The sequence below is a fragment of the Papaver somniferum genome, chromosome 6 (genome assembly GCF_003573695.1).
Source record: "Papaver somniferum cultivar HN1 chromosome 6, ASM357369v1, whole genome shotgun sequence".
Classification (NCBI taxonomy): domain Eukaryota; kingdom Viridiplantae; phylum Streptophyta; class Magnoliopsida; order Ranunculales; family Papaveraceae; genus Papaver; species Papaver somniferum.
In genome coordinates this window covers 124,542,776-124,566,329 of record NC_039363.1, presented here as the reverse complement: position 1 = coordinate 124,566,329, position 23,554 = coordinate 124,542,776, and the positions used below count along the sequence as shown (strand labels likewise).

General features: G+C 37.4%; 1 protein-coding gene and 1 long non-coding RNA gene across 2 annotated transcripts; one reads left to right on the top strand and one right to left on the bottom strand.

Moving 5' to 3' along the window:
• Positions 1-15,043: 15,043 nt before the first annotated feature.
• LOC113289162 lies at positions 15,044-17,985 on the top strand. Its single transcript, XM_026538351.1, has 5 exons — positions 15,044-15,963; positions 16,053-16,424; positions 16,509-16,892; positions 16,996-17,216; positions 17,462-17,985. Exons 1-5 carry the CDS (start codon positions 15,153-15,155, stop codon positions 17,705-17,707), a joined length of 2,034 nt encoding a protein of 677 aa, XP_026394136.1. The 5' UTR covers positions 15,044-15,152; the 3' UTR covers positions 17,708-17,985.
• An 890-nt stretch (positions 17,986-18,875) lies between these two features.
• LOC113289161 lies at positions 18,876-22,488 on the bottom strand. The gene is made up of 3 exons (XR_003330878.1): positions 21,802-22,488; positions 21,278-21,688; positions 18,876-19,459 (listed from the first exon to the last, which is right to left on the bottom strand). It is a non-coding gene; the product is annotated as an uncharacterized LOC113289161 (long non-coding RNA).
• Between the last annotated feature and the right edge of the window lie 1,066 nt (positions 22,489-23,554).

Here is a 23,554-nt window from a genome sequence, read left to right as displayed (position 1 = left end):
AGATCAGGATACTCGAGTTATCAGGATAAAAGATAACTGGACCTGGCTTCACTAATCCCAATAAAGTCTTTGTAGTCGCTAAACCCTAAAATTTTTTCTGGAGAGGACGACTCTAGATACAACTGGGACACACCAAAAACTAGTATCAGGATTCGAAAATCCCAGTTGATTGATTTCTTGATTTACGATCTAAATGGATGATTAGATCAAATAAACGATCCAGGTGATGGAAATTGATAGCAACTTGACAAAAGTCTAGCCATCCTCAAAATCCAGAATTATGCAACCCGAAGTGCAGCCTAAATTATTATTCACCTCACAAGTATAAAACTTGCGGAATCAACAAAGTATGAGACGAAGAGAAATTTGATGATTACTATATATCAAGGCTCTACAAATAATCAAGATCAGGATACTCGAGTTATCAAGATAAAAGATAACTGGCCCTGGCTTCACGAATCCCAATTAAGTCTTTGAAGTCACTAAACCCTAAAAGGGTTTCTGGAGAGGACGACTCTAGATACAACTAGGACACACCAAAAATTAGTGTCAGGATTCAAAAATCCCAGTTGATTGATTTCTTGATTTATGATCTAAATGGATGATCAGATCAAAAGAAAGATCCAGGTGATGGAAATCGATAGAAACTTGACAAAAGTCTGGCCATCCTCAAAATCCATACTTATTATTCACCTCACAAGTATAAAACTTGCGGAATCAACAAATTAAGAGACGAAGAGAACTTTGATGATTACTATCTATCTTGATCGCTGGAGCAAGGCTTTACAAATAATCAAGATCAGAATACTCGAGTTATCAAGATTAAAGATAACTGGACCTGGCTTCACGAATCCCAGTGAAGTCTTTGTAGTCGCTAAACCCTAAAAGGGTTCTTAGAGAGGTGTGGATGGGGAAAAACGGTTTGCTGGTTTTTTAGAAAAGTGAAGAGTCGAGCGTACGATCGAGATTCCTCAACCGAGCAAACTGCTGAACCTCACACAGATGCATTGCAAAGGGAGTGCTTAGATTCGAGAGATCAATCTGTAGGACTCCGCCTAAACCAAGACAATGTCCGTTCTAGAGTCAATTCGGTTACAAAGAGGGATATGGGTTGATATGTAGGAGGGAAACTGAGAATTGTGTGGGATCAATGATGATCAAGGATTGTGGATGTGTTGAAGGTTTCTGCAAATTGGTGAACTGCTGAAATTGAGTTCTGTGAACAAGTTTTTAATCGAGTTGTCGACGAATGATGATAATTTTCGGTTGTCCTCGATTTGGACTTATTTATATTGCCAGAATGATGAACACACTGATCCCTGTAAGTATGACGGTTTCTTGAGTGAAAGAGTGGGAAAATGGAAGATCGTGGTGAAACCAGTTCCAGGTCGTGCGGAGACTTGGTTAACCGTCTACCCACTACTTTGCTAACTCCTTAAACCATTGACGACTTACTCACGTTTCTCGTCGTGGATGAATCCACGTGCCGTAGACCGCCGGACCAAAACCCTAATTGATATCCCCCATGTGACGTGATTGATGTCTCACGAATCGTGGAGTCTGCATGACAGACGCGTATTAATTAGTCAGTTGTTGATTAATTAGACAGTGAGTCTAGGTTTTGTTGAATCGAGCATGAGTGATGAATGTTCATCGATTCATGGATTGAACATGTCTGTTAAGATTGGTTTGAATGATATTGACATTGCACGTACTAGCAATATTGTAAATTCAGTGATGAGTTACTGATCATTATTTGAGCGACTGAGCAAGTTGCTCAATTTGACGAATTATTGAATATTGATAGCTGGATCAATATTCGAGCATTTGAGCAAGTATTGCGAATTACTGAATATTGATAGTTGGGAAATTGAGCAAGTATTGCTCAATTCGACAAATTGCTGAATACTGATAGATCAATATTCGAGCAATTGAGCAAGTATTGCGAATTACTGAATATTGATAGTTGGATCAACATTCGAGCAATTGAGCAAGTATTGCTCAATTGCGTGACCCAATAAAGTATTAATTAAAATATTGGAAGACTACCGAATATTATATAATTAATCCATATGTTGATTGATGGATCAACATAAATTTATTAGTGTTTTGAACTCAGAATGATGATTTGTTGAGCGTTTGTTCGAAACCCTAATTTTTGATCAATTGTTCATTAATTGATGAATTGCTGAAAATAGGTCACTGAGTGAGAGAGGACCAACCACATGGAATTATGGACGTCCATGTGATGCCCAATTACTAGAGTGAGCGTGCATAAGGGTCTTGGGTCGACCAGTTGGTGAAAGAATGACGATTGAATGCCGGTTTCGTCAATAGTGCTCGATTGATCATTAGGTGATAAAACCTAATTATGAAAAGGTGAGGGATCGACCAAGATGGCGTGAGACCGGCCCTTGGTAGTCGTGGTACAACTGATGGGCGTTTGCACAAACCCCGAGTTAGTCGTGAAGAGTTTGGACCCAATATGAGCGATTGCGCAAATTAGGTCAAAAGTGTGAAAACGTGTGGGACCGGCTCATTGCAAGAGACGCCCTTGGTCGGTCAAGGGAGCATGATCGTGTCACCATAATGCCCGTGCCTCAGTCCTGAGAGTTTCGGCATTTTTTGATGTGCGTTTGAGCAATATCTTGGATTTTCAGAAGAGTTCGATCTTTGACTGAAATTCTCGATTTTGCTCGAATGAGCAAGTATGATCGTTTGATCAATATTTTGTGAATATTAAAATAATAATATTTTAATATATTTTCGTGAGTATCCTAGTCAGTCATGTGACCATGTTGACTTTGGGCCTTTTCGTGGTTTGCGCAATATTTGAGAAAATATGGAGAAACCACGATTTTTGCTGAAACAGGGAAGTTTCATGAGATGAGAGAAATAACAATTTATGAAAGATTAGGGATTGCAAGGTGTGGGACCGGCCACAGCTAGGGTATGGCCAGCCGACTAAGTTTCCCGGTCCCGCAACACCTTTTCCAATTTTGTATTTATTATTTTTCATAAAACCACGAAAATATGGAGAAAGCATGAAAATATGGAGAAACCATGAGTTTTGCTCAAACAAGGAAAGTTGTTAGAATGGAGGAGTCTCCATGAGTTTATGAAAAAAACAAAAATAAGGAAAAATAATTGAGGAAGCATGGGATCGGCCACGGCTAAGGCATGGCCGGCCGGCCTGTGGTAGTCTAGATGTTATTATTTTCTCTCTCATGTTTTGTGCGGGATTCCTCATTTTTCCATATTTTGGATGCTCGTTCGCGCATTTGGGTGCTCGTTCGTGCATCATGGTTGAGTACACTTGCACCATTTTATGGGGCTTACTCAGTGGTAGTCCAGATGCCCGAGTTAAGTATATATTACTAATTTATGGAATTCAGTGGAGAATGATTCATGAAATTGAGCAGTAAAAGTGAGTAGTTTATTATTATCAATTCATAGGATCATCCATGGATTCAATCATGAATTCAGAATAATAAAATAGATATTACCATTCCATGGGATCGTTGATTCGACCACAGAATCGGAGTAATAAGATAGGTGGTGATATTACAATTTCATGAGATCAGCGTGGATTCGACCATGAAATAAGAGTAATATCTATTACCATTTCATGAGACCAAGTCGTGGATTCGATCATGAAATCGGAGCAATACATTTATCTATTACCATTTCACAGAACCAGTCGTGAGTTTGACCATGGAATAGGAGCAATAAGATAAGATAGATTATAATCTAGGAACCCAGTGGTGAATGTCACGGTAGAATTAATCTATTGCAGAAGGGATATTATCTAGTTAAAGCGTCATCCCATTCTGAGGTGCATAGTCAGGAAACAACGGATGTTTGCCGAAGTCCCGAAGACGTTATTGCTCTCAATCTTACGGAGAACCGCTTGGGTCTATACACGGTATCTCTACATAGTCAAGGAACAATGAGTGTCACCGACGTCCTGAAGACGTTATTGCTCTCAACCTTATGGAGAACCGCCCAATCGTTCTTCTATGTAGAGGGGTGTGTCTCTCATGTAGTCAGGGAACATTGAGTGTCACCGACGTCCTGAAGGCGTTATTGCTCTCAATCTTACGGAGAACCGCCCAATTATGTTATTCTACATAGAGGGCATGATGAAATGCGAGGTATCAAACGCTCAGCTAGTGGAGGACTTCCGAAATGCATAATCATCATGGCTTCGTAAAATATGAATCGTCACATGCCTGAAAGCCGTGTCAGAAACATGTATCATGATTTTACGGTTTTTACCTTTGTTGAAAATCCACCATCTACATTAAGTCCCCTGCTTAGTGGGGGACAGTCGTGTAAATGGTGATTTTCATCCGCCGAGATCAGTGTTGAGCTCAGTTGCACAAAGGTATTCTCATAATCCTCAATTTACTCCAATGGTATCATGTACGAGTAAATGTTCGGGTGAGGACCCTGAAAATGTGATAGAGTGTGATTCCGGAGAGATGAATCATCGCTGATTTGGTCGGTCAAAAGTCCAGTTTTGGTCGATTTAGGATTTATGGACCCAAGCCCAAAAAAGGAAACCCATGTTTTATTAGGTTTTGGAAATAAAATTGATATAAAAGGGAGGAAGCCCTAAAATTCTTTTATTTTTCGGTCGACCAAGCACTTCACTCCCTTCACCATTCTCTCGCGAGTATCAGCAGGGAAAGAGGATTTCCTCCTGAAATCAGTCGCCGCCGACCGTCACCAGCCACCGTCGACCAAATTCCGGCCGTCGCCGACCAGGTAAGTCCGGATTTTTTTTTTGCTGTGTGTTTGGTGTTTTCATGAGTTGTTCATAAAACAAAAATTTCATGTGTACATGTATGTGTAGGTTTTATGAAATTTGTTTGTTTTTGAAATACGTATGCACGTTCGTTCAATTGTTTAAGAAACGAGAAAAAATCCTTAATATGAAAGAGATACATATATTATTGAATAGACGTGGTCTAGTTGCAGTAGAGAAAATTTTGTTTATGAGGCTTCATGAAAACCCAAATTTATTTTCAAAGCATGAACTTTTACAAATACTTTCAGGAACATAGGTTCATTCGTAGTAAAAAACAATAAATAATGATCTTTAGAGTTAAAGGAATTCTGAAAAGACATGTAGCTCATGATGAAACTTTGTTGGTGAAACTTCCAAACTTTGTTTGAAATATGTATGCCTTTACAAAAATAGAAAAAACCTTCGCTTCATAGGCGAATGCTCATACAAGCAAAAAAGTTTTTTTTTCTTTTTTTTTATATAATTTACGTGAGTTATTAACTCACGATTTTTTTTTTTAAATTACGTGATCTGTTCATGTTTTGTTTTGGAAATCAAATATTGATTTATGAAAAATTGTTGAAAGTAAAACAATATTTTACGAATTTGTGAATTCGTAGTGTATATATGAGTTTGGTGATTTTATGGTGTATGCACACGTAAAAATCAGCGAACGTTCACATGGGAAGTTACATGAATCATTCATGGTTTCGTGAAAAGTCAGTGTTGACTCTTTAACTTTTTGCTCGTCTTTGCAGGTTTAAAGAAACGAGCAATTTTTCAGAGTTTTACGGTGTTATCACTAAGTTCGTGAAATCGTAAATAGGTAAGAGTTGAGGATTACCATTTTTTGTTATGAAATCGATATTAGTATAGTTGTAATCTCGTGCTTCTGATTTGGTTTCAGACGATGGCGACTTTCAGCAGCAGCAGTGATTACGATTATTATTACTCTTCCATCTCCTCTGGAGAAGTTTCCAAAGCTTCCGTAGTCAAATCGCGAGCTAAGACGAATCATGTTGAGGGAACAAAGCCTAGCACGCCTCTTAATGACCGGAGAGTCACTTATGATGAGTTCATGAAGAGATAAGCCAAGGATGACAGGTTGGATGATCATCAACGAAAAAGGGACCGAGTCCGGCACAGAGTGCTAGTAGCTGAGGAGAAACTTCTATCTCGACCTGACGGCGTACCCTATGACTCTAATGCTTCGAAAGATGAACCCGTGCGGGTGCCGCGGGATCGCAAGATTAAGCGAGACCGGCGTACCAGGGAGATCGAGAAACTGGTCAAAGCTGACCTTGAAGCTGAGCGTAAAGAAGAAGATTACTGGGAGATGATGTACAACGATCCTGATATTCATCCAGATTTCGTCAATAGTCCTAATAATGATTCAGATGAAGAACTCAAAGAGGATTCCGCGAAAGACGATGATGATGAATCTGATAATTCTTACAAGCCTGATAACTCCGACGAATCTGACGATTAATCTTGCTCATGAATCTCTCTGTGATTATTTATTTTACGTTGAAGTAGATACTTTCCGGTTATTTGAGAAGCTTGGTTGTAGAGATGTTTCTTTAGAGATTATTCTTTGAACCATAATCCCTTGTTGTATCTCTTTTCCAAATCTTCCTCATACCTCCAGTCGATGGACCAATATCCACGTAGACGATAATTGCCCACGGAGTGCAATTACACTTGGCCTTCCAGACAATTAATCCATAATCGTAATGTTGATTACGCCCGAACTGTCAGTCCCCAATATTGCTACGCTTCTCCCATCCGTCATACATCTGACTCGAGATTTAGGGTTTCAGTAGAAACCGCAACAGACTCGGTTACCGTTATGGGATAAGCATCCACGTTTTGACTTGAAATGCTTAGGGTTTTATTTAAATAGTCGACCATCTTCCGCCTTTGTGTATTATCAGAAGATTTTTTGATCACCATCCTACCTCTCATCACCATGTCCAGAAGCAGCGTTTCTTCCAGAAGTGAATCTCGTGCCGAACATGCTGTGGAAGTATCCATCTCGGTGAGTTACACATTTTCTTTTATATTTGTTCAATCAGTATGATTGATTAAAAGAAAACAATCTGTCGCAAGATAATCAGAAGAATCAGCATTCTTTTTGTAGCTTGAGACCCAAACGGACCGTTAAAGCTCCTGCCCGGTACAGGTCGGCTCATGTTGATGCCGGAGCATCTGTAAGTAATTCCATAACTTCTCGACTGAAGTTTTACCATGCTCAATGATCAATAAAATTAAATACTCCTTTGTTTCATCGCAGGTTGATGTTCGTGTTGTTGTCGATGCTAGAAAAAGGAAGAACGGGAAATCCGTGGTTGTGGTTGATGATAACAGTAACCGCGTTGACGAAAACTCTACTGATTCTGTGGAGACTGGGTTAGGGTTCATGCTCCTGAGTATCCAACAACTGGGCTCCCGTTTGAGGCTCCCATGATCAACAATTGCCCGAATAATGAAGTGGTCGGTGGATTCGTCATTCCTAAGTGTCACGCGCCCCTGTATACCAAAATTTGGAGAACGTACATGCATATTTCTACGACCGAAGTATGGAAAGGCTTTCTACCAACCCTCTTGACTACAGTTGCAGGGTTGTTACCGATCATTGAAGAGATGAACCGGATGCATCTGCGAGATGTCAAGAATCATGAACTACACAAATGGGATGATATGATTTCAAACTGTGAAACCCTGCAGTTCAACATAGGCTGGCTTCGTCATAGGCTCGAGATGATCAAAATTCATAAGGCGGTCTGATGCGATTTATGCGACCACTGCCATATTGGAGGAGGAGAAGACACTTGCCTTGGAGTCAGCAAGAATTGAGAAGGCGGTCCAGGCCTTGAAAATGAAAACCAAAAATTTTCGGAAGAAGCTTGACAGGGTTTTTTATAGAGATTATCCTCTGTTGGATGGTTTGCTCTGAGTGAGCATTTGAAAGAGAATTTTTTTTACGTAGGTTTGAGATTTTGTTTTGAATAAAGTAGATGATTGAAAGATTCTTGTGAGATTCATAAAATACTTTGAATTTTGAATGGATGAGCATACTGTATACTCTTTTGGAGAAAACGGAAATTACATTTAGAAATTTAATACTTTGAGGATCGTTCAAGCATAATACGCCTTGAGCCACTTGCCATTGATGATGTTTCCTTCGACTCCTCCATTCAAAGCTAAGATTTTGTAATATCTTCTAGATACTTCCTTGATAACTACGTAATGCCCTTCCCATTTAGGAGAGAACTTGGGGGCGGACATGTCTTGTTGGATATGTTTTGCTGTTTTCAAAACCAAATCTCCTACTTGAAATGTTCGAGGTCTTACCATTTTGTTGTATGCCTTGGAAATTCTCTGTTTGTAGGTTTACACATATTTTTCTACCTTGGTACTTCTCTATTTAAGCATGTCTAACTCAGCAATCCTCGACTTAGATACTTCGGCTTCATCCCATTGCACTCCACTGGCCGCGGCGATTCTTGCAGAGGGAATCTTGATCTCAGCTGGGAGGATATCATCAGCGCCATAGACAAGGAGTTCAATTGGGAAATTGATTTCTTGATTTACGATCTAAATGGATGATCAGATCAAACGAAAGATCCAGGTAATGGAAATCGATAGCAATTTGACAAAAGTCTGGCCATCCTCAAAATACAGACTTATGCAACCCGAAGTGAAGCCTAGATTATTATTCACCTCACAAGTATAAAACTTGCAGAATCAACAAAGTCTGAGACGAAGAGAACTTTGATGATTACGATCTATCATGATTGTTGGAGCAAGGCTCTAAAAACAATCAAGATCAGGATATTCGAGTTATCAAGATAAAAGATAATTGGACCTGGCTTCACGAATCCCAATGAAGTATTTGTAGTCGCTAAACCCTAAAAGGGTTTATGGAGAGGATGACTGTAGATACAACTAGGACACACCAAAAAGTAGTGTCAGGATTCAAAAATCACAGTTGATTGATTTCTTGATTTATGATCTAAAAGGATGATCAGATCAAACGAAAGATCCAGGTGATGAAAATGGATAGCAACTTGACAAAGGCCATCCTAAAAATCCAGACTTATGCAAACCGAAGTGCAGGCTAGATTATTATTTACTTCACAAGTATAAAAATTGCGGAATCAAGAAAGTCTGAGACGAAGAGAACTTTGATGATTACTATCTATCTTGATCGTTGGAGCAAGTCTCTACAAACAATCATCTGGATACTCGAGTTATCAAGATAAAGATAACTGGACCTGGCTTCACGAATCCTAATAAAGTCTTTGTAGTCGCTAAACCCTAAAAGGGTTTCCGCAGAGGACGACTCTAGATACAACTAGGACACACCAAAAAGTAGGTCAGGATTTAAAAATCCCAGTTGCCTAGAGTTCCCCTTATATACACTTGAAAGCCTAGGTTGCTTTAGTTTTAAGCTAAGTTACTTTGGAACCAAGCAAACAATATTCACCTTTAGATGAAAGGCTACCACATCCCGATACTCCCTATCAAATAACCAAAACTTTCCTTGTTGGTGCTTCAGTTTAGGGACCGCTTTATCGAAAAACTACAAAGAATATAAAATTTTGGTTGTTACAATTAACAATCCAAAATAAAATTAAAATAACATACATTAAAGTCAATTTATTACCTTTGTGAATTGGTGCGAGACCAACATAGGAAAGGGCGCCAGGGATAACACATATCCATGAAGAGAATTATCCATGAAGGCGATATGTTGACCAAGAGAAGGGGAAAAAGAAGTTAAAAAAAAGAAACTAGTGATCAGACTAAGAAGAAGAATTGTATATAAAAGAAAAGGTCGTAATTCACGATGCACCCACTATTCGCATCTCTCCTTTACATGTTGTGACACGCGTCGATTCACGTTAACAACGAAGTGCGGTAGACGATGCTCCCCAGGAAGCTCTCGGAGAGAAGGAAAGATCGAAACGAGCCCTGGGGACTCAGGAACTAAAGATCAGCATGGAAAAATCCACGATACAAAAAGGGGTAGGTAAAGTAGCAACAGGGAAGAAAATCCTAGCAATAAGCAATAAATAATACTAACATCAAAAGAACATTCGCATGAGGCAGAGTCCCAAAACAAGTGCACAAATAGAAAAATCAGCAAGCGTAACAACAATGATAAACTTTCTAGTAACCAACAAGATAATCCGCCCCAAAACGACACGCAACATTAGACGACTATCAACTCGTGACAACGGGAAATGTCCGTATCCACGGATTCCGCCATCAGACGCCCCTCATTACACAAAATGACGACTTGAGACAATTCCCAGTTGGCCTCACTTATCAACCTACGGATATCTCGCATGACTTTACCCTTACCTCTTGCACTACGAGCGAGCGCAAGAGTGCCTTCATGTTCATCACACTCCCTACGTGCTTTGTTTAAGAGAGTCCTCTTGAGAGTCCATAGTACCTCCACCTCTGCTCTTAACGTTAGTAAACGCACGAGTTCATCTCTGGGATAGGGCAAGTTTACGAGCGTCGAGACAGCCGCTAGAGATAAAGCGTACCCGTGAATCCGCGGGGTTGCCTGATTAGAGGCATATGAACGACAATTAACGATGGCATGATCTATAGTTGCTGTCATTAATGAATACTCCATGAGAAGTGAATTAGCAGCATACCGAGCTGTGACAGCGCCATCTAAAGCGTGCTGAATGGCAGAAGTTATGTTTCCGTCCCTTTGAGCTGCTTGATGCACTTCATGACGTTCCGCGAATTGGGGACGCATGGAGTCCCTATTTTCTAGCATGTACTCATGAAGCGTCTCAACTTCGGCCTTCACTAACAACAGGCGTCCCAATTCCACCTCCTTGAACATTGAGACCAGCGCAGGGATAGGCGCTAAGGTTAAAATGTACCCATGAAGGGAATGAGCCATCTAAGAAAAATATCCGACGGAAAGAGGCAAAAATGGAAAAAAGGGGGCTTGAAAACGGATGATGGGATAGAAGGAACTATACCTTTATATAGGGGAAGTGTCACCATAAATGATATGGTAACCGCCCCGCCTTCCGCGACACGTGGTGATTGAGAATGCATAATGATTTGACTACCGGGTCATTTAACAATTGACCCAATAGTCAGGGGACTAATGTTGATATATGAAAAATAATACTCCTTAACAGGTTTGGGGTGCCTCCGGAGGGGTGGTTATGTCAAGTAGGAAACATAGGGACTTGGGGACTAAGCCCAAGTCCAACAAGAAAGTGTCCATTAAAAGGAAGGATAAGAAAGGAATTAGTGAATAAGAAAGAGGTTATATTAAGGAAGTGGCATTAGAAGTAATCAAAGAGGTTTAAGACACATGGCACGATGTCATAAAATGAAGGGGATTTTGGAAAGTCTATGTAAAGAAGGACAAGGTACAATGGAAAGGCAACTCTCTCTCTCTCTCTCTTACTATTCTTGGTATAATGTCATTTGGTATAGCTAAGACGGGTAGAACCCCAAACCGAAATCACCCCACAACAACGATATAAACTGATTATCAAATCAAACGAAAGATCCAGGTGATGGAAATCGCAACTTGACAAAAGTTTGGCCATTCTCAAAATCCAGACTTATGCAAACCGAAGTGCAACCTAGATTATTGTTCACCTCAGAAGTATAAAATTGCGGAATCAACAAAGTCTGAGATGAAGAGAACTTTGATGATTACTATCTATCTTGATCGTTGGATAAAGGCTCTACAAACAACATCTGGATACTCGAGTTATCAAGATAAAGATAAGTGGACCTGACTTCACGAATCCTAATGAAGTCTTTGTAGTTTCTAAACCCTAAAAGGGTTTCCGGAGAGGATGACTCAAGATACAACTAGGACACACCAAAAAGTAGGCCAGGATTCAAAAATTCCAGTTGCCAAGAGTTCCCCTTATATACACTTGAAAGCCTAGGTTGCTTTAGGTTTAAGCTAAGATACTTTGGAACCAAGCAAAAAATATTCACCTTTAGATGAAAGGCTACCACATCCCGGTAGTCCCTATCAAATGACCAAAACTTTCCTTGTTGGTGCTTCAGTTCAGGGACCGCTTTATCGAGAAACTACAAAGAATATAAACTTTTGGTTGTTACAATTAACAATCCAAAATAAATACATTAAAGTCAATTTATTACCTAGATACAACTAGGACACACCAAAAAGTAGTGTCAGGATTCAAAAATCCTAGTTGATTGATTTCTTGATTTACGATCTAAATGGATGATCAGATCAAACGAAAGATCCAGGTAATGGAAATCGATAACAATTTGACAAAAGTATGGCCATCCTCAAAATACAGACTTATGCAACCCGAAGTGAAGCCTAGATTATTATTCACTTCACAAGTATAAAACTTGCGGAATCAACAAAGTCTGAGACAAAGAGAACTTTGATGATTACAATCTATCTTGATTTTTGGAGCAAGGATCTACAAACAATCAAGATCAGGATACTCGAGTTATCAAGATAAAAGATAACTGGACCTGGCTTCATCAATCCGAATGAAGTCTTTGTAGTCGCTAAACCCTAGAAAGTTTTATGGAGAGGATTACTGTAGATACAACTAGGACATACCAAAAAGTAGTGTCAGGATTCAAAAATCATAGTTGATTGATTTCTTGATTTACGATCTAAAAGGATGATCAAATCAAACAAAAGATCCAGGTGATGAAAATCGATAGCAACTTGACAAAAGTATGGCCATCCTAAAAATCCAGACTTATGCAAACCGAAGTGCATCCTAGATTATTATTTACCTCACAAGTTTAAAAATTGCGGAATCAAGAAAGTCTAAGACGAAGAGAACTTTGATGATTACTATCTATCTTGATCATTGGATCAAGGCTCTTCAAACAATCATTTGTATACTCGAGTTATCAAGGTAAAGATAACTGGACCTGGCTTCATGAATCCTAATGAAGTCTTTGTAGTCGCTAAACCCTAAAAGGGTTTCCGGAGAGAACGACTCTAGATACAACTAGGACACACCAAAAAGTAGGCCAGGATTCAAAAATCTCAGTTGCCAAGAGTTCCCCTTATATAGACTTCAAAACCTAGGTTGCTTTAGGTTTAAGCTAAGATACTTTGGAACCAAGCAAATAATATTCACCTTTACATAAAAGGCTACCACATCTGGATACTCCCTATCCAACGACCAAAACTTTCCTTGTTGGTGCTTCAGTTTAGGGACCGCTTTATCGAGAAACTACAAAGAAAATAAACTTTTGGTTGTTACAATTAACAATCCAAAATAAAATTAAAATAATATACATTAAATTCAATTTATTACCTTTGTGACACAAACCCTAGTAGCCCATGATGACCGGTAACCAAACAAAACGGATCGATCATTTGGCTCACCCCAAGGTATCCCATTCTTCTTGAGAGGTAAAAACTGCATAGCACTAATGATTTGTCTTGCTGGGTCTTTTGGTGGATACTTCTTCTTCTCCTCCTCCTCTATCATACCTTTACCCTTATCAGCAGCGCTTGTTTCGGCCAAGTTTGGTTGTTCAACAACCATATTTGCACTTCCTCCACCTTCATTTCCTCCATCAGTGGCAACTCCACCTTCCATTCCTCCATCAGTGGCACCACCTTCATTTCCTCTAGAAGTGGCAACTCCACCCTCCATTCCTCCATCAGTAGGACCACCTTCATTTTCTCCATCAGTAACAACTCCACCTTTCATTCGTACATCAGTGTCAACTCCACCTTCCAATCCCCCACCTTCCATTCCTCCACAAACGGCATTCCTTGCATTTGGACCTAATGGTTTTGTTTGACGAGGTTGCGGAGTCGGGACATTACAAGGTGTTACTTTTTGCGATATTTTCTTCCTCTTTTCATTTCCTTTGTTCAAAAGTTGATTGCATATCAATACAACGAAGACCAAAAAACAAAAGAAAATACGTAAATACGGTTGGGAAATCTAGACATAACCCAGCCGTGACACAAAAAACGGCTACGAAAAATTGAGAGTCCCAGACGTAACAAAGTTTTCAGATGGGATTTTTAGTAATCGACCAAGACGTAACAACAATAACGGCTAAAAAATAAAATATGCGGCTTGGTTTCTCAAATTACGGATAGGATAATCCTATCCATAAGTAGTCCCGCTGGATTAATCTTCAACATAATAGATGATACAGCTAGGAATAACCTAGCCGTGACAATTACGAACGGGACTTTGGCCAATCGACCAAGACGTTACACACATATCGGCCAGGAAATAAAATTACGGATAAGAATAACCTAGACGTAAATGCTACTGTTGAATTAAATTTCAAACACAGAAGAAGATACGGCTAGGAATAACCTAGCCGTAAACAAATTTTTGCGGTTAGGATTTCTCAATTTCCGTCAGCGTCGCCTATGTTACGGATGGGAGTTCTTAGTGATACCAATAGCAACAGGTATTTACGGTTGGGAAAACAAGAACTCCCAGCCGTAAGCAGTTTCAGAAACTGTTTTTTCAGACCTAAAATTTTCGAAACCAACTGAATAATCATCAAAACGCTTAAATAAACAGTGGGTATTTCAATTCATACCTTATTGCAGTCATATCAGGAGTCTCGGCGGCTGGTTCATCTCCTTCATTCACTAATTCTTGATTTTCAGTTTCATCTTCACTTTCAGAACTTGATTTATCTGGTTCAGGAAGAGGTTGTTTCGACGATCCTTCCTTTTCCCTTGTCTTCACTATGGTTTTATACGATGAATTTAATTGACGATGAAATTATTTTGAATCGACGATTAATCGCCTCAAACGAAGAAGAGAAGAAGAAGAAAAGAAAGAGAGAACAAGAAAAGAAGAAGAATAAAATAAAACAAAACAAAACAAAAAGATAATAATTAGTTAATAAAAGGGTAAAAAGATAATAAATTAAATTTATTGAGGATATTTTTGAACTTTTACATAGATTCGGTCCCATCCACATCTTGGTTATAACTATCATATTAAGCCTCTAAAAACCAATCCCATTCAAGCCCCAGTAATATGATTCTTGTCTTATTGGCTGCAGAAATATATACATTGCTGAAGTATTTACTACTCGAACTTACACAGTAATGTAATCTGGGAAATCCACAGGAAATCGATAGTCCTTTGAAAGATGACAAAGTGCTGATTAAGCTGGGGAAAGGCAGGTAAGATAAACGGCAGTTGGGGCGTATATCTAACAAGTACATATATGACATTAAATTAATTTGTCGTAAACTAGCAGGGTAGTCTAGGTATCTAATTTTTGCTTTTTGTATGGAAGTGAGGCTTTGTTTGGGTGGAGTATGATGAGATTAGCTCATTTCCAATAAGCAACAATTATCATGAAAGGTGATTCAAAAGAAACCTTAATTTTGTTGTTCTTCAATTCCCCTATCTCCTTCCATCTTCTCTTCTCCTTCTTCAATGTCTCCTCCACTCTTCTAGCTAACTTCTTCTTCTCAATATATGACCATGTAATCCCAATAAAATCTACATGTAATGATGATGATACTGAATATCATGCATTTCGTCATGAAGAAGAACATGATCATCATTATGCCGGCCAAAAAAGAGAAGATGGTCACGGATTCTTCAGTTTTGATCTGCTCATGGAGCAGAAAGAGGATCATTTGGTGGCTGATATCATGCATGGTGGAGAATCCCTTTTATTTATACCTTTCCAGAGTCCCAAGAAAGAACAAGTTGTTTTTTACGAAGGTATCGGCTGCCAGGAGGAAATAATTTTGAAAGAAAATGGCGCTGATGCAGTTGAAGAACATCATATTCATGATTATACCGTTAAAGAAGATACTGAAGAAGACGTCGCCGCCGAGGACTCTACGTCATATCATAATGAAGACCCAACAAGTGATGATGATCAAGAGGAAATTATTATCATGGAAGAAGAACATTCTCCAGACTATTTTTCTCCACCTGAAGAATCCGATGATCAAGCTAGTGAACTAGATGTAGCAGTGGATGTTCTTCACCAAGACGAAGAGCTATCATTACTAAAAGATAGTGATGCTAATTCTGCAACAACGACAATGGTGTTCATCAGTACTGATCCTAGTGAAAATGGTTACATCACTCCGGTACAAATCGATCTCAATAATAGTGGGCCGGTACCTAATGATGACACTTCTTCAGAAGGTACGTATCATATGTGACGAACTTGAAAAAGTAGTTGATTTATTAGTTAAAGATTAAAAAGTATTAACTGCTTAAATTTCATTAAACAGAAGAACGAGATGGTAAAGAATCTAAGGACGTGAAGAATACCATGGAGACCAAAATGTTGGAAGACGGGAAGTTTTTTGTTTTACAACCCAAGAAAATTCAGAAAAATGTTGTCGAGGATGATATGTTCGAAGACTCATTTTCAAAAAAGAATGACATGTTTGGAGATTCAGTTACGGAAGGATCGACGTCCAAAAGCTCTTCGGAATGGAGAAGCTCTGTCAATTATAGAGTCTCGGGAACAGGAGATGATCCTTTTTCAACCTCATCTCGGAGAAGTTGCCCAACATGGGAGTCTTATACAGTTTTCAGAAAATATGATGAGGAAATGTTGTTCTTGGACCGGATTAGTGCACAAAAACTAAGTGAAACAGGTATGCATTTTGAGTATTTTCATTATATTCATGTGTGAAATTTCATTGTCACTCTTTAAAGATTTGTGCACGAAATGTCTTCAGAATCTCTCCGAGCAATAGAAGCATGTCCAAGATCAATCTCGCAGAGAATTGTGCATAAATTAACAACAAAGAACAAACCGAAATACCACCAGTTCGGACGACGTAACCCGTATCAAGAATTAGAGACAGCCTATGTAGCTCAAATCTGTTTGACATGGGAAGCTCTCAATTGGAATTACAAAAATTACCAACGTCTTAAAGCAACATATAGTAGCGAAAATGATCCCGGTTGTCCTGGTCAGATTGCGCAACAATTTCAGCAATTTCAAGTTTTATTACAACGATTTATTGAGAATGAACCATACGAACATGGTCGACGGCCTGAAATTTATGCTCGAATCAGGAATTCAGCACCAAAACTACTTCAAGTACCTGAATTTCGAGGTGAATATTCGTTTCGTGTCGCCATATTCATAAGTATTTGCATCATGTTTTATTTTACTTATCATTAATATGGTAAATCTTTTGGTTTGTTATTATCTCGCAGAATCAGAAGAAGATAATAATAAGAAGGCAGGTTTTATCAATATGACAGTGTCATCAATTAAGTTTTCAAGAGTAATGGAAGACGCCATTCGAACTTTCATGAAATTCTTAAAGGAGGATAAAGAAAAACCATGTGATATCTTTAAAGCATTTTTCAAAAGAAACACTAAACAAACAGTTGATCCAACTTATCTTCATTTAATGAGAAAATCAAACAAAAGGGTAAGTACTTAGTTTTATTTTCTTTTATTATTTTTAGCTGACATTTCTTTACGTGTACAATCCGGAAAACTGGAAAACTGCTGCACTACTATTTACTAAAACTGCATTTTGCTAATCTGCCGCAATATTAACAGTTGGGGAGGTTTTACTTGTGCTGGCAGATTAAAAACGAACCCTGCTTCATATATAGGGCGACATTTTTACTTGAGCCTCTTAATTAACAATTTTATTGCATACATTTACAGAAGAAAATGAGGATTGAAGACTTGCGGCGAGCTGGAAAATGCATTAGGAAAAGAAAGTTGAAAGAAGAAGAAGAGATGGAGATATTGATGAGCCTAATAGATCTGAAAGTGGTGTCGAGGGTTTTAAGAACGACAGAAATAAGTGAAGAGCAATTGCACTGGTGCGAAGAAAAGATGAACAAAATACGGGTCTGGGAAGGTAAACTGCAAAGAGATTCTTCACCACTTTTTTTCCCCACACACTGACTGATTGACTTAACGACTCACCCTGGCCTATAGATACTGAATGTTGCTTTCATGACTAGACCATGAATGTGAATTGAGTAATCAACTAAGGCTGCATGCAGAATAAAGGAATGAATATCCTAGAGAAACCTTGCAGACAACACTGTAGTGAGTGTTCACAATATGGGACGGTTGGGACCCCCGAATCAAAGTTAACTTGTTGCCACTGCTGACAAAGGAGGGTTGTCGATGGAGATTTGGAATCAAGAAAAGAAGGGTGATAATTAATATAATGAAGTAAAAATAAAAAGGAAAGCAAGTCCTTTATACATGCAGCAGATCTAGTGCTAGTAGTGATCCTACATTTGAAGTGAAAGACAAGAGAAGAACATTGATTAAGATATGGATATGTAGACAAGTTTAGCTTTAGCTTTCCCTGCTTTATCATATACATATATATATATATACATATATATATATATATATGTCTATGAATGTATCTTTTACTTAATTAGTTGGTTCAACTTTATTATTATCTTCTTAATATGTGGTTTTCTGTTTAGTTTTGAATCAAAAGTAAAAGGGTTAAAAGTGTAGTAGGGCAAAGCTGCTACAGCAATTTGAAGTGGAGTAAAAGTATGGCACATGGTATACTTGAAAAGGAGAGAGTTTGTGGAGATCCTAATAAGACTCGTTTCTTTTGAGACTCTATCTCAATTTTTTATAAAATATTTTGAAAATGTCTTGCTTGATTTTACTCTGTATACAAAATAAGCTCAAGGTTTAGGGAGTGGATTGCAAAGTGAGGTGTTGGAAATAATTCAAAATATATAGGATTATGTTAATTTTGTTAAAATATATTTTGGTATTGATTTGGTCTTTAACAAAATTAGGAATGTCTAACGTCTTATAATTATGACGTGCGAAAATGGGGCAGGTTGTTCCTAGTATTTTGGAATATTAAACGTGTGATGGGGTCCGTATCTTCAGGCTCCGTGAGCCATCGGTGACAACCCAATAAGACGGCGATACCTGTCCTTATTTATTTGGAACAACAAATCCGTTGTAGTTTTCCTAATTCAACTCACTCTTTTCCTTTGGGAAACAGGATCAAAACTTTTTTTTTTGTTGTTTTTGTGAATTGGTATTTCATTGAAAAGGACTAATTTAAGGCGTTAACAACCGTAGTTATAACAAAGTGATTATAGATATTAGATGAAAAATAAATGACAAATAAAAGTAAGTAAAAGATAAAACCGCCGCAAGGTGTTGGACACGCATTTGTTGCCTCGTTAAAAATTTTGACAAGGAAAACCCGTAACCAAAGGGATAAAACCTTGACCAAGGAAAAGAGCACAACGCGGTAGGTCCTAAAGAAGATCCTAAAACTAAAGTTGCAAAGATAACACGAACATTTATAATTCTTCATTAAACTAGGAAGCATTTGTTCTCCATCGGTACCCAATGAGTAGTCTTCTAATACTGGCAGCACGTGTTGATCCACAATCAAGTTTTGAAGAATGGGATCTTAGCTACGATAAAACTATCAATATGGATTCCTGAGCCCTTCTACCACGAGCAAGTCTGATAAAAGTGTCACGACATCTTATACAGGAAAGAGTTCTCTTCTTTATGATTGAGGGCGATGGTTTAGTCTTTTCCGCAATCGAAGATTTAAATGGTGAAAGTTGCACTTTCGAAAATATACAACCATATAGAACATAGCCAATATTGATTTCAGCATCATGTTGTTTCACAGGAGTCTTCAATTTCCTAATCCAAGAAGAAACACAAAAGTATGTTAAATTACACACTATCATTACATAAATACAATACATGTTAAAAAGGACAAGCTGAAATAGAAATAGCTAATAAATAAGACTAACACCAACAGGAAAAATAAACCTAAATAAAAATCTATAACTAAAAGGGAGACTAAACTGTACAAGATGGGAGCAACTTAAAGGGCTTAGTTAACTGTCCGGTCTAAACTAATACGGTCTTAGATAATCGGTCTTAGCTAATCGGTCTTAACTAATCATGTCTTAACTAATTAGAGGGCTATAGTTTAACAAGTGAAAAATAAATAAATCAAAGAGAAGAGTGAAAGAAAAGTCCCCTTTATAGCCAAACCAAACCAACTGAAGACTTGGACACTTGTTTCTTGCAGATAATCCAGATCTAGACCCTTAAGCTAAAAAATGATTCACAAAGCTGCCATGATACTTGAGGAAAACTGATTTTAATGTGAAAAGAGATGAGGAGCGTAAGAAGGGATTAAAGGATAGAAGCAATAATGAGTTGAAGAATGACTTGCCTGGGGGTTGTTTAAGGATCAGCGGAGTTATGGTCAGGGTCCGGGGGAACAATTTTTTATTTATTTATTTTTCAAAAGCCACAAAGATGATTTATAGAGAAAAAATAAAAGAGAACTCACCAGCATAAAGAAACTAAATGAAAACATACGATTAAATCAAGAAATAGTTAACAAGATTGATTCCAAAAATATTAAGACGAAGACAGACATGTATGAATAGGCCAACAAAACCGGATACTTAAAGAAAAAACAAGACAACAAAATTAGATCAATTCCTAACAAGATATTACAAAGCTTTTTGATTCAAGACCTTTTATGATAAAGAAGACTAGCTAAGATAAAACAGTCTCCATCCCTGATATCACCAAAATTTAAACAAGACCATTTAAGAAGGAAAGAAAAACACCCTTAATTAGAAAGAACGAAGAGATAGAGAAACAAATTTTAAGAAACCCTCAAAACACTCCGGCATATTAAAGATTTAATTCTTAAAAATACTTTTTAAATTTCAAGAGAAACCAAGATTTAATTAATGAAAACCTAAATCCATGATTTTTTTTCTTCTCATTTTTCCTGTTAAAAAACAAAAGGATTTCAGAAAGGAAATCATAATTGAATGATCAAAAGCAAAAGCAAAAATTAGAAAAAAAAGAGCCAGAAGATGAGCGTTTTGTAGATCTGGAAACAGGAAGAACAATCATGATGTTCCAATCTAAAACCATACTGAAACTCATTTTTAGAATATAAGAAACTCCCATAGAAGACGGAGAAGAATGTTTTTCATTCGAGAGTTTTAGAAAAGATAATTAAATTTTTCCTTCAGCCGTTTTGAGTGGTTGTTGATTGTTTTAGACTCATTCCAGGAGAAGACCAAGAGAAGTATATGAAATAAATCAGACCAGCAAAAATTAGTAGAAAAAGAGAGCAAGACCTAAAATAAGAAGAGAGTATAAAATCAAACCACAACTCGTTACAGAAAGATAGATCTAACAACATCTAAACCGATAAACAGAGCAACCAAAGAAGAGAGAAATATTAGAAGAAAAAAGTTCTAGATGGAAGAAAAGAAATTTAAGAGAGACGATAATAATCCAACCAAACAGAAGAAACACAGAGAATTCAATACAACAGGAGAAAAGAGAATCAGATTCAGATTCAACAGAAAAATTAGAAGAAAAATAGATCTAGAAATAGGAAAAGAAACATGAGCAGAGACATAATCCAACCCAACAGAAGAATTATAGAGAAGCCAATACAAAAGGAGAAAGAAGTACCTGGTTCTACAGATCCAAAGAGAAGAAGGAAGATAGATCGAGGAACAGAAAGAAAACTCCAAAAAGAAAGCAAAATCTTAAAAAAAAAAAAAAGGTTAAAAAACCATGATTTGATTCATATTATTACCCAAACATCTAAGTTATTTGATCCCCAATACCATCTCCCCTAGCTCATGATCCTAAAGAGTCCCCAAACTTATCCTAAGAAAATTACTCCATTACCAGAAAGGAGGAGAGAATTTTTTTGGAGAGAGGAGAGAGGTATCGTTTTTGATATCAAATTTTTTTTTTTTTCTCTTTTTTGTTTTTACGATATCTTATTTTATTTCTTTACTACAATTTGATCGCCTATTGCAGTTTCCAAAGTCCAATCTTCGATTTGTCTCTAAATTTATTTTCAGGGCATGAGTTCTACAACATCATAAATAAAACCATAAATTAGTACTGTATAAGATTTAATATACAATATATATTTTCTAATCGGATGAATTACACTATATGATTAGCATTCATATAAATCGTACCTCCGATCAGGCTCCATGAAGCTCAAAGAGTTGGTGATTAGAATTTTAATATTGTAAGTGTTGTTTATGTTTTCTCATAGTTATGTTTTTTTTTAATATTTGCTAAGAATTAGTATGAACGAAGTCCATATTAGATAAAATTAGACATGTAGTATATATGTATCCTCAAATATTTTCTAGATTTTCTATATATCAGGGTGATTAGATATAAATTTATTTATCTTCTTTCTCCCAAATTTGATCTTGTTTCCTAACGGAGAAGAGTTGAACAAGGAAAGTACAACGGATTTGTTGTTACAGATTAATAAGGACAGGTGTCAACGCCTTATTGGCTTGGCACAGATGGCTCACAGATGGCTCACAGCCTTTGGCACAGAAGATACGGACCCCGTGTGAAGTGGAGAGTAATAGCTATAATTAGGAATTTATGGTTAGTGGATTAGTGATTGGGTCAGTGTTTATGTTAGATGTAAAGTCTATTTAAAGACGTTTTTGTTAATTGAAAAATGCAGAAGAAAAGTTTTATCAATGTAGTTCCGATTTTTATTGTGTGTTTCAATCTCTCTCTCACTCCTCTCTGTGCTATGTTGAGAAATTCCCACATGGGGGACTGTTGGTGTCTTAAAATCTTGCCTTACTCCATCCAAATGCTACATTCCTGCAATGTACGACCGTTGCTGGTTTTTCATCTTTGAAGATAATTCTGCTATCAAAAACATTAATTACCGGTGCATGGGAATTGGGATGCAGAAGGTTAAACAGAAAACAGAAAACAGTTACTCTGTATTCTCTAACCAGGTTCTACTTATCATGGTCAAGTCATATAATATGGGTTATAGGAACTAAGCCCGATTATTAGCTACCCAGGCCTGAAAAAAAGGTATTTGGAAAATTACAAAGTAAAGAATGAAGCTGCCAATGGAAATTTGTATACTTTCGTATTAAAAATTGTTTGGCTGGCGCATGGATGAAGACTAGTTAACACTGATAATAACACTGATAAATCTGCAGTTGTGGTTCTTCTGGCAACACCTATTTCAGTTGGGAAAATTAGGCGCAAGCCCAAAAAAAATAATATTCTCATTGTCAGGTCCACAATTAATTTTAGGTACCGTGACACCCATAATTATATGAAATTATTAAAAATGTCTGCATGACGGATTATGCATCCGCATGATGGATTATGCATCAGAGGTATAATTGGCAACACAATTTGGATATAACATATCTAAAAATCCGCGCCTTGGAATTTTACAAATTTTATATCGTTGGAAATCTTTTTAAGAGAGCTACGCTACGAGTACAAACAAGAATATAAAATTTTTGTTTTTCACGAAAAAATCGGAGGTGATCATCAATTTAGGAAAATTTTTCGAAAACTTGATACATAACCATTATGCAGCCACCAAAAAAGATGCATAACACATTCTGCAGACGCATAACGAATTATGCAACAATTTTCTCCACTGCATAACAAATTATGCATTTGGATAACAAAGTTATGCATCTATAACAAGTTATGTAACCATTGTTTTGGTTCATTTTAGTGCGTACATAAAAAAATTGAAGCATAATGCAGTATGCATCCATATTTACGGATACATATCAGGTTATGCATCCATTTTCTCGATGCATAAAAGTTTGTACAACAATTTCTAGATGCATAATGCATTATGCAGTCATATTATCGGATGCATAGCATGTTATGCATCCATTTTCACGACTGCATAACATGTTATGTAGATATTATTGT